This window comes from Mycteria americana, chromosome 1, assembly GCF_035582795.1.
Source record: "Mycteria americana isolate JAX WOST 10 ecotype Jacksonville Zoo and Gardens chromosome 1, USCA_MyAme_1.0, whole genome shotgun sequence".
In the NCBI taxonomy this organism is placed as follows: Eukaryota; Metazoa; Chordata; class Aves; order Ciconiiformes; family Ciconiidae; genus Mycteria; species Mycteria americana.
Window position 1 is genome coordinate 44,936,509 of NC_134365.1, and position 11,626 is coordinate 44,948,134.

Here is an 11,626-nt window from a genome sequence, read left to right on the forward strand (position 1 = left end):
TAAATCTGAGAACTTGGCTTGATCTTAAACATAGTTGTCTGTGACTACTTAAGTGGGTATAAAGAATTGCCTGAATATGCCTCAGCGTACGACGCTAGAATAGAATACAAGGTTTAATTCTTCATCTTCTCCAGCAGTTTACCAAACTTTAAAACTAAAAAAGCCATGTAGTTTGTATTCTGCATCTGAAGGAAGTACTAAGTGTGACTGTAAGCCTTCCAGGGAAGGCATCCTTTTGTTCTCTTTACAGCAGAAGCCCGGCTGGGTTCTGCTTGTGACTGGGATACCTAAGGGGTGGTACACTATGGCGTTAACACTAGATGTTTCGTAAGTAACTCAAGAAAAAACCTCTCCGCAGGCTGTGCATCCTCTATCCCTCTCAAGAAGTCCTTCAAGCTGCTGTAACCCATGTCAGAGCTCGGGCAGCGAGTGGCCTTCCCCCGCTTCTAACTTCACCCATTTGCGCACGGGCTGTGCTTCCCCCAGGGTGCTGCGCCGGGCACCCGGAGCAGCGGGCCCCTGGAGCAGCGTGCCGGCCCTCGGCCTCCTCCGGGCGGCGCCCGGGCTCCCTGCGGGGAGCGGCAGCCCGTTCCCCCGTGGAGCGGCGGGGAGCCCCGTGCGGGCAGGTTCACCAGCAGCAGCGTTAAGGGGAGAGAAGCCGGCTTCTGAAACGGGCACAACGCCTACCTAGCGCTCATGGGGTCTAAGGGGACGCCACCCCTTTACGGAAAAACCAGAAAGTGAGATAATTCTGCGTGCGACGAAAGCAACTTAAAAAAACCCTCACCAACAAAACAAGAACAACGGAGCAAAACCGAGGAGGGGGCAAGAGGTAGGGTGACCCTACACCACCGTGCCGAGGGGAGAGCGTGGGGGAACAGCGTGCCCCACGCGGCGGCCTTACAAAAGGTCCGGTCGACGCCGTGGAACCCTCCCCAGCGCCCATCAGCCCCTCCGGCCGGCCGCAGGGACCGGGGGCTGCACTTCTCCGCCAGCAGGGAGGCGGCAGACGCGGCCCTGCCAGAAGGAGCCGGAGAAACAGATACGCGGCCTGGCCACCGTGCCTCGCCAGCGGCGCGGCCTGGCCTGGTCTGGTCTGGTCTAGTTTCCCCTTCCTTCCCTTTCCCTCCCCGGGGCACCGTGCGGAGCCTCCAGCCCGCCACGGCCGAGGGACGGCGGTTAACGGAAGGCGCGCTCCCACCCTCCCCTATCCGCCCAGCTGCAGGCTGCCGCAAATCGCGGCCGAGCAGGGGAGGGGCGGCGGGGCGCTCTGTCGCGCTGCCGGAAGACGGCGTTGCGCTTTGCGGCCCGGCTGCCCCTGAGAAGAGGCTGGGAAGCCCCGTCCGGCCTTTTCTCGGTGCCGCCGCTGAAGGGAGGGTGAGTGTCCGGGGGGCTCCGGCCTCCGCCGCCCTGCTCGCGCCCTCTCCCCCGGCAGCGCTAACGCCGCCTCCCTCTCTCTTGCAGGAGGAGTCATGCCGGCCAAGGGCCCCCTGCAGAGCGTCCAGGTCTTCGGGCGGAAGGTGAGGCCGCGGCCCGCTCCGTCTCCTCCTCGTTCTCGGGCTGGGCCGCGCCCTGTGGCCTTACGTGCTCGGGGTCCCTCGGCCCCAGCTCGGGAGCAGCGGCGCCGGCTCCTCGCCAGGGCCGTGTGTGGGGCTGGTGCGCGGGAAGGGCAGCGGTGGCGAGGCCTGCTCGGCAGCCCACGTGTCCCGCTCCGGAGGTGCCGGAGCGCGCCCTGTCCCCGGGGTCGTGCGGAAGCGGGGAGAAAGATTTGCTCTCTCAGGGAGCGAGCCCGGGTCCTCTGGGTCGGAGCTCTGCCCTCTCGCTCGGGAGTACTCGGGAGCGGCCGCCGCTGCCGTCCCCAGGCCGTGGGGGCCTGGGTCATCATTACCGGTGTGTGAGAGCCATGTTATGAGGTGGCGGTGGGAAGATAAAGTTCGCACTGCCGGGATCCAGTGGGTCGAATAATTCTAGGTAACAGGGTCTTGTGAGGAAATGAGCCACAAAAATACCGTGTTGCAGAATGGAGAGGGTATCTTTCTCGTATTTATGACTAAATGTTATAACTATATAGCATTTATAACTATGAACTACATATAATTTTGTTAAGACAGTGCCTGAATATTTTGAGTGAATACCTGGCAATGTAAGGAGTGGTACTGTTTTGTTTAGTGTGAGATGTTAACTTTGGGCATAAAACGAAGACTTTTAGATTGTTAAATAGAAATCCACTAGTGCAAAAATGAAGTGCTGCACTAATACGTGTTTGGATTTTTAGAAAACAGCAACTGCTGTTGCCCACTGCAAGAGAGGAAATGGCCTCATTAAAGTGAATGGAAGACCTCTGGAGATGATTGAGCCCAGAACTCTGCAGTATAAAGTAAGCATCCACCCAGCCTCCCCCACCACCTTTGGATATTAAAATACTATTATACACATAATGGCTTGGTGGTGGAGAAGAATTGTATGCCTTATTGACAGTACTAAATTTTTGGTTGTGTGTTACTTGATCACTTGAAATCTAGTTATGAAAATCTGTTGTGAAAATTCAGAAAGCTGTCTTTTTATGATTGTCTTGTTGGGAAGGGTGGGGTTTTTTGCTTAATTGGATTAATGTATATTAATGTAATGTGAAGTATTTTCAGCACTTCACATCCATTTTTTAAATTGAAATGGGTGACTTAGACCCCTCCTTTTTAAAAGATTCTTTAGGGTTTAATACAGTAGCTGTTTGAACACTGTGGAGAGAATCTAAAACTGACCTGATAAATACAAAGTGTAATAAATAGTGGAGAAAACCATCCTCAAATTACTTCAAATGTTCAATTTTAATAAGTTGATTTATTTTTCTAGTGCTGATGTAATTATGGCGTTCTGCTTAAACTATTCCCTTGCTCTTAATTCCTGTGTACATATGCTTTGCTATTCAGATTTTTGGAACTTAAAAAAAAAATTCAAGACGTCAGTAAGTTTATTTTACAACAGTCCTAGTAGGTGTCAAAGAACTCTGCAAGAGGTGTGCTTAACTGGAGTGTGTGCTTGTAAAATCAAGGCTCTGTTTTTCAGAACATTTAATAACTTCACATTTGGTAAACCTACTACAAGCTCTAATCCTTGTTGTCTCTGATCACAAATGAATTTTCTTTCTGTGTTTTGTTCTCAGCTGCTTGAACCTGTCCTCCTCCTGGGGAAGGAACGGTTTGCTGGTGTTGACATCAGAGTCCGTGTAAAGGGTGGTGGCCATGTAGCGCAAATCTACGGTATGATTTTGTGTGTGATCTTCAGTGTGGGCTAGAACAAGTCAAGCCACATATTTAAGAGGCTTGAGTTTAGAACAGTAACTTGTGCATCTTGATGTTCTGTTTCTTTTTCCCTTCTTAAAGGCTTATTGATTATACTTTATGTGCAGAGCTGTAACATCTAGAGTAAGTCGAAGTAAATTGATGAAGTTCTGAGTAAATGCAAGGAAACGATCTTTGCATCTTGCAGTGTGACAGGACAGTTGAAGCACAGCTGAGCAAAAAGATTTTGGGAGGGGAAGAGGGGATTTATCATTAGAAATTTTACCTTTAGTTGTGAATTCCCATGTTGTTCAGAAGCATCTTTCAGCTGACCTGCAAAGCTAGGTATTTTTTTCCCTTGCAGGGTAGATTGAGAACATACTTGCATTAGCTGTTGATAGAGTTGCTCTTTACAAATGATAGATTTGTTCTGCTGTTAGAGTTCGAGTGTAGATTAGTGAAGTGGAGCTGAAGCTGCATGAAGAGCAGCGACATGTTTCAGTCTCAAAGTTGATTGCATTCATTTTTTCAGAAAATTCAGACTTTCACTAAAATCCTGATCTTAATGTTCTGACGGATAACAGCCTAACAAAATCTTTACAGTTATGCCCATACTCCTGGTTTGAGTTCTGATTACTGTGTTACTATGCTACAGGCTTGTTTTGAGGAATGCTAGAACAACTGCTCATACCATCCTGTTGTCCCTTTTGCCTCCTTAGTTTTTGAACACACTGATCAATTTTATCCTTGTTGAAAAGTATAGACATTTCAGAGGATTGTGTTTCTAAGGATTTTGAAAGTTGACTGCTTGTAGGTAGAAGACGAACCTACCATAGTACTCTGAAGAGAAGGTGATCAAGACTGCCCTTGTACAATTCCTTGGTAGCTTGTCAAATCAACAAATGAACTGTGGGTGGCCTGTTGGCACAGACTTCTTCAGATTTGCCAAAATAAAGGTCACGTGGAATATGTGGGAGGGGAGATGAAGGAGGGAAAGGACAATTTGGCAGAAAACAAGACAGCAAGTTTCTCAGTTAACTGGCACTTTGTGTTTTAAGTTTTAAATACATTTGCAGTCCTTACTGATCCATTATCTTTCTTCAACAGCTATCCGTCAAGCTATTTCCAAAGCATTGGTGGCTTACTATCAAAAATGTAAGTTGTTTTGATTGTTGTAGTAGCCTTAAGTGGAAATGTACGGCTTCTGGTAGTTTTGGTGCAAAAAAAAATGCTAATATGGGTTTGTTCTATGTGAAACTTCTTAAAGTGAAGATTTTTTTTTTTTTAACAGATGTTGATGAAGCTTCCAAGAAAGAGATCAAGGATATTCTAATCCAGTATGATAGGACTCTGCTGGTTGCAGATCCTCGCCGTTGTGAATCCAAGAAATTTGGAGGACCTGGTGCTCGTGCACGCTACCAGAAGTCTTACCGTTAAAATTGTTCTACAGTCATGTGACAGTCAATAAACATAAAGAGAATTTGATACATTTCATGTTTCTAAATTGCGCTTTTCTCTGTGGGTAAATAGATTTTTCACTGTGTGTTAACCTAAGATTGATACACAAATTGCTCGATATTAAAGTAAAATGAGAGGGCTGTTGGCAGTTTTCTTTTATCCCTTCATAATAAGTCAGTCTAGATAGATAGATAGGGTCTTGGGAATAAAGAAGAGCTTTCTCCTGTTGATGAATGTGTGGTTATCAGAACATAAAGAAAGCTTACATCCCGTTTTTTGTGGGCACGTGAAACGGTATACCAGTTCATTAAAGCAGAATTCAACCTTCACCTTTCTGCTAAATCTAAACAAATGTGGACCTTTTCCAGTACCTGGATGGCCACTCTTCACGGTGTTACGAACCAATGTGAGTAGGCCCTGTTCTTCCCACGTGAAAATGTGTCTTAGCCTGGTGAAAGACTTAGCCCATACTGCACGAGAGCATGGATCTGGCTCCTAGCTGGTAACTTGTGTGTTACGTGACTTGCTTTAGCATGCCCCCATAGTGCGATGCAGAGTTAAGCATCTTTCCGCATACACTTCAGCGCTGGCAGTTTGTGCGAAGGACTTCTGTTTTCCGTGTATATTCACCTGAAATACCACACAGAGTGAAGTTCCAAACCCCACTGTGGAATATTACATGGCAATGAGCGTTGTCCATCTACATGAACTGCTTTTGTTTGTGCTTGCTTAGTGGTTAGGGGCAAGGAATTTACCCCCTTGAGGATAACTCCCTCAGCAGAGTGCTAAAGTGGGTGTTCAGGTAGCTGTTCTAACGTTCGTATTTTACATTGTCAAAACCAAAGTAATGGGGGTAGGGAGGGAGGTTTATTGAACTCTTGCCATACCAGATAATACAGAGGCAGAGTTTTCTGCATTAGTATGTCTAAATGTAGGAAACTTTTTTTTCTTTAAATAACAAACCCCGTATATTCTGTTTCAAAAATAGTATTTTGTAAATGTAAAACATAAAAAGGGTTTTGTGTTAAAGATAAGATTGGGTCTAAATTACTCATCCTTCAACCACATGTTCACACAGTACAAGCACAGAGGGATGTAAACCTGGAGAACAACATTAAATGATTTAATTAAAAAAACCCCAGAAAAATCCCTTTGGAAGCCAGACAGTTGCTTATGTCGTGAGCTAGGTGAGGCAATTTGAAGGCCTTAGGGAAAAACCTGGAGTTGAAAATATGACAGTAATTTTCAAAGATCGAGCTAGGGTGTGTGTGTATCGGACATGAAATATTGGAGAAGTTCCAGTTTCTCGTCCACTGATACTGAAGATTTTAATTCTGGAAGTGGTCTCCTGGGGACAAAGAAGAGTAAAGTTCTGAGTAAGAGATGGGATGTGCCAACAAAAGGCTGTTGGAAAGGCTAATTCTGTCCCTTGGAAGAGTTGCAAGTAATTGAGTGAGGCCTTGGATCTGAGCTGACCCAACAGGCATGGGAACAGCCCTGGACTCTTGTTTCCGATGTTTGAAAACCAGTTTGGAGAGGAACTGGAAGAATCGCTGAAGACAAAGTAACTGAGAGCCTAGCTTCTGCTGTGTTGCTCTCTAAGCCTGGTATTTTTGTGTCTATCATACATTTGTATGCCAATACTGAAATTGTTACAGGAGCACCTTGGTACTCGAGATTTTTGTTGGGCTTTCTATTAATGTGGTATTTCTTCTCTCACTTGTCTAATGGTAGGTCATTTCAGTGTACTCAGTCAACACAAAGTTAAACCAGCTTCCTTTGTGAGTTGGGTTGGGGAATTGGAAAGAATAGTACAATTTTGCCCTTCTGCTCTAGTTTAGGAAAATAGGTGCTCGTGGCTTTTTAAAGATGTTAAGATTTGTTATGATGTCTCTGCTTTTTCCGTAGAAAGGCGTTTAAGGCATCTTCACTGAAGTGTAGTTATTCAAGGGTTAAATGTGTAACTTGAACAAATTCCTTCTGAAAAGGAATTCTCCATCCATCTCTCATTTTAGCTGTCAGTGACTGCTACAAAATACTGCATTACATGACCTGAATAGAAGTAGAACACTCTTGTTCAAACCCCTCACACTCCCATTGAAGTGGAGGGGACTGTTGTATAGTCTATCGCCAATTTACATACCAGCATTTTTTGTCTTACACTAAGTGAACGAGATATTCTATTCCAGACACTTGCTGTCTCTTTGGCAAGATGCATGGTTTGCTTTCTTCAGTCCCCCCTTTCTGCACCCTCAGATCTGACCCATTTCTCATCCAGTGCGTTCCTCAGAGTTTCTACCTTGTAGTAGAGTTGCTCACAGATTATTCTAGCTCTTGGGCTGCTGAAAACTGCTGTGTTCTGCCTCCTAGCCTGGCTTTCTAAGGAAAAGATGTGATGCAGGGCTAACTTCAAATTTGATTACTTGAATTCCTATGAGTTTTGTGAAACTGGCATCTTGAGAGATGTTAATTAGCTTCAGCTGAGGAAAAATAAGCCTTTTAGTTGTTTGGCTCGTGTGGTGACTGAAAAGCAATGGCTCACTCATTGCTTAGGAAATGTGTACTGGCCTGCCAGTTGGCACATAGGTACCCTGTGCTGTGGCTTGTCCAGAACTGATTCTTGCCTAGCTGTTAGAGCAATTGGATGCAGGGAAAAAGAGAGGACACAAAGTTACTGTGGTGTGAAACTCAGGGAGGCAGGGGGAGACGCAATACGTGATGCCAGTAACCTTAGGGGTGGATTTCACAGTTACGGGGAAACCTGATGTGTCATTTTTTCTGCCCAGAGAACAGCTTGTAACAATTGGGGATTTTTGTTTTGCAGTTCTTTTATGGAAAGGCTGAAAATAAAACTTGCATTGCTACTAATATATACAGCGATGATATCTGCATGTCATTTCTTCAACCAAAAGGCTCTTAGCATAATAAAAATGCTTTCTGAACTGAACTCTGATCCTATAAAAATGCCCCATTAATCCTGTAGAGTGATGTCATCCCCACAGACTTGCTTTCTAAATGAGAACTGCTCATGGAATCAGGCTTGTGTCTGCCTGGGTGGCTGAAGTTTTTTATTCTAAACAGTGACATACTGATCACCCACTAGAGGGCTTAACTTCATTGGGGAAGCGTAGCTACCGTGAGGTTTGAAGGTGTAAGGAGAAAACCTGTTCATAAAAATGTTTCCTTTCCTGATGTCCTGATTCTGCAGGGATGGCAATCAAGCTCTTGTCACTGAGCATTCGCTCTGGCCAGAGACACGCTTCCACAGAGAAATAGTAACGGTTTGATCCTCAAGCCCCTAGTGAGGTTCTTGAGCAGCTGTGGAGGTGGTTCTTGGAAAAGAAGAAATGCCCCTAACCTCATCTCGCCCAGCTCTTTCATTAGTTTCACTGATGCTAATCCTTAGGAAGATCAGGTGCGCACATCAAAATGTGGCCTCGCTTGAATTCTTAATTGAAAATACCAGTTCAATGAAGGCTGGAGTGTGGGCTCTAAAAAGTACCATGTTTTGTTAAAGACAACAGTGGATCCAGTTCCAAACCAGGGCAAGCTTGTACCCGTGGCACTGAAGGTGGTTATTTTCTCACCCATTGTTTATAATCCTGATGAGCTGTGTAACCTGTTTACGAAATTAAGTCCTCTCAAATGTTATGTTGGAAAATTTGGGGCAAATTAATTTTGACTGTAATATACAAATATATTAACATTGAAAAGTTTAAGTTTTGTTTTTAAAGAAAAATCTGTAACTTAAAAATGTAACACTAGCATTTTTAAAGTATGGGCCAATGTGTTCTGTATTGTGTTTATTTTCTTACAAAAGTGATTATTTTTTAATACATTTTTTCTGTTCAAATTTTTCAGAAGTCCCAGTCTGTGAGTATTCTACTACTAGTGTAGATAATGTGTGTTGTTGCCTCAGTATAATTTGATTCAATTTTTTAAAATCTCTTTCTTAATATAGTGCTCTGAGTTACAGTTCAGTGTACTTGGCTGAATAATACTTTTTCCTTATTAGCTAACATCCTTCATGTGCTTGGGACTGTGCTGTTTCCTACCCTGCCCCGAGCAGAGATATCCAGATCTGATGAAACCTATTGGTCTAACTCTTACAAAGTCCCTTTGCAGCTGATGAGGCTTGGCCTACTTTTTAAATATTAGAAGTTAAACAACTGTGAAATACTAACACGCACCAAATATTCCCTCAACTTTGCCATAGGAAAATTGTTTTTTTTAAAAAAGGCTATTTTTGATAGTTTCTGTTAAAGCAAAAGAGTTCATTTATATTAATGGCAAGATTTATTTGTGAAGCTGCATATGAAGCATTGTATGAAATATGGTCTTGAGGAAGGGAAGAATCCCAGATCAGATTTCTCAGAAGAGTTTGAAACAGTTTCTAAACCAGACTTAGCTTGAAAGTAAGGTAACACGGAGACACGTAATGGAATTTGGAAGGTCTAGTGCTTGGCTTCATCTCAGCTTGAGAGCAACCTAAGGCATTGTCCTCTAAGAGTAGGTTTATGAGAGGGTGAAATGTTGAGTAGCCTCTGCCACATCCTATAAGATAGGCAGCCACATAATAGTTCACAGTCTGTGAGTATGACTACACCAGTGTGTTAATTTGGATCAGGAACTCACTTCTTTTGCTTCTGTTTGCAGTCTGGAGTGGTTCTGGACCACATGGAGCAGATGAAACTAAGCTGGGAGATGCAGTCCAGCTGCAGATAAACAGGTAGACCATGGGACCAGCCCATAGCTAGTCAGAAGTAAAAACAAAGCAAAAACCCTCTTGAAATGTGAATTATGTGAATGTCAGCTTCTCAGAACCAACAGTAATGAAAATAATTCTTAAGAAATACTCCAAACACGGTGTCATGTTATAACATATATCAGTTTGCAATAAGTATCCTTGGGCCGCCAGTGATCCCAAACCTGCATGAGTACTGTTGGCTGCTGTGTGGACCCAGGGTTTTGTCTTTGCCTGTGGTTAGAGAGGTTGAGTGTTTTCCTTTGCCCTCTCTTCTAGTCCAGCTGGGGAGCGGGGAAGAGAAAGGGCTAGAGGAAATGATGGGAGAACTTTTTACCTGAGAGAGGCCCTCAACTTCTGAATTTTATTTTGGTCCAAACCCACCTTCTGTAGCATGCTCAGAGGGTCTCACAAAGCACATCCTAGGAAGAGTGGAGGGTTAGGCAAAAGATAGGCTTTGCAAAATAAAATGAGTAGTAGCAGTTTCAATTAGCACTATATGTGTCTTTAAAACTGTGCTTTTTAATGACTCTCTTAATGTTAGGGTAAAGCAGATAAGATTTTTCTGTTTTAAAATGTTATCATTTTCAATTTTGGTGAAAATATATTTTTATATTTTAATGAAAATTAGAAAAAAACCCCATGACTTCTTTCTCCTTTTTGTTACTATGAAATTTTCATTTTATTAAAAATGAAATTTAATTATCCTCTGGGAAGCCTTCTTTTGTGACATAAGCAAACTATACACAAAAATGTATCTAAAATATTCTTAAAAATCCAGATGCATTATTTAATGGAAGTTCATGTCTCTCCTATTAGAACAGATAAGAAACATTAATATGTTAATCTCTAAAACCATCTGGTTATCATTTATACAGTAGCATCATTGCAGGGTCTTGCAAAAATATTTCACTGTAATAAACAGTAAAGGGCAGCACTCAACGCGAGCCTCAAAACACACAAAGGTGTGTGACGACTGAAGGAACTCTCAAACCATCATGACATGGCAACATTTCGATGTCATTGTCTGCTATGTTATAAAAGGCCGATTCAATTCAACAGAGGAGTAATACTTGCAGGTCTAGTGAAAGTGTAACTAATACGGACTCGGCTGAGGAGTTACCATGCATTACTAATGAGAGACATGCAGCCAGAAAGTTGCATGCAACGCTTGCAAAGCTCCTGAAGCTGTATGTAGCTACCAAACTTGATGTCTCCTCTTCTTTTCCTTTTTTGCATTACATTATTTTAAATAATGCATCCAACTATCTAACTTTTGACGGATTTAAACACACTGTAGAAATACATAGTTCTAAGATGCCATCGTAATCAAAGCCATTCATTTGGATAAATTTCCTATTACTAAGTTATACTGAAATGAACATCGTGGGAAAGCTCAATTTAATGATACCGTGGAGTATATTCTTGCTTCATTCCCTGCTGTCCTCTTTGCAAGGTAAGAATTTTATTCCATTGCTGTAGTAATACTAACTTTTAAAAAGATTTTCTAAATATTTTACAAATATTTAGAAATATTACGGCTCCTTGTTTTTCTATCATTATAAAGCAATTTTTTTGACCCTTGCTGGAATTCATAAAGAAAAAAGTTTTTTAACACAAGTTAAAAAACTGTATATCACCATTCTCTCCCACAGGTGTAGAAACTAAAATATAGCTCTTTTTTTTTTTTACAAAGAGATGTTTTATGTCTGAATTTGTTACAAAACAATTATTTAGGCATGAAATTTAAGTTTATTGGCTTTCTTCCCATTATTGCCAGATAAGTAAGTATATAATGATTTTCAGTGGGGTATGATTTTGTTTGATCAGACTGCACCTGCAGTTTATTTAAGCATTTTTAGAATGCTAGGGTAAATAATAGCTCTTCTGGTTACAGAAATGATCCTATTTTCTGTGTAATGCAAATGGATCTTGTAGATAGCTTTCTTGCAGCAATTATAAAGATTTCTAAGGCAATATGAGAAAGAAGGGGGTTTGGTTTGGTTGGTTTAGTTTTTTTTTAAAGCATGGACTCTAGACCATTTTAAGTGGATTGCAATTGAGTTTTACAAGTAACATTCAGGAAATGATTATAGGTAACCACCCTAGATGTTTGATTCTGGAAGTCTGTGAGCACCTCTTGTAT

The 11,626-nt window shown here is 42.6% G+C and overlaps 2 protein-coding genes across 2 annotated transcripts in view; both read left to right on the forward strand.

Moving 5' to 3' along the window:
* The first annotated feature begins 1,247 nt into the window (after positions 1-1,247).
* Positions 1,248-4,767, forward strand: RPS16 (ribosomal protein S16). The gene is made up of 6 exons (XM_075496265.1): positions 1,248-1,377; positions 1,465-1,520; positions 2,276-2,377; positions 3,161-3,257; positions 4,386-4,433; positions 4,570-4,767. Exons 2-6 carry the CDS (start codon positions 1,473-1,475, stop codon positions 4,713-4,715), a joined length of 441 nt encoding a protein of 146 aa, XP_075352380.1. The 5' UTR covers positions 1,248-1,377; positions 1,465-1,472; the 3' UTR covers positions 4,716-4,767.
* Positions 4,768-10,857: 6,090 nt separating this feature from the next.
* The window catches only part of OTOGL (otogelin like), a 96,923-nt gene continuing 96,154 nt past the window's right edge, over positions 10,858-11,626 (forward strand). Inside the window, exon 1 of the mRNA XM_075504264.1 lies at positions 10,858-10,936. Coding sequence (XP_075360379.1) covers positions 10,858-10,936 — 79 coding nt within the window. The remainder of the gene's footprint in view (positions 10,937-11,626) is intronic.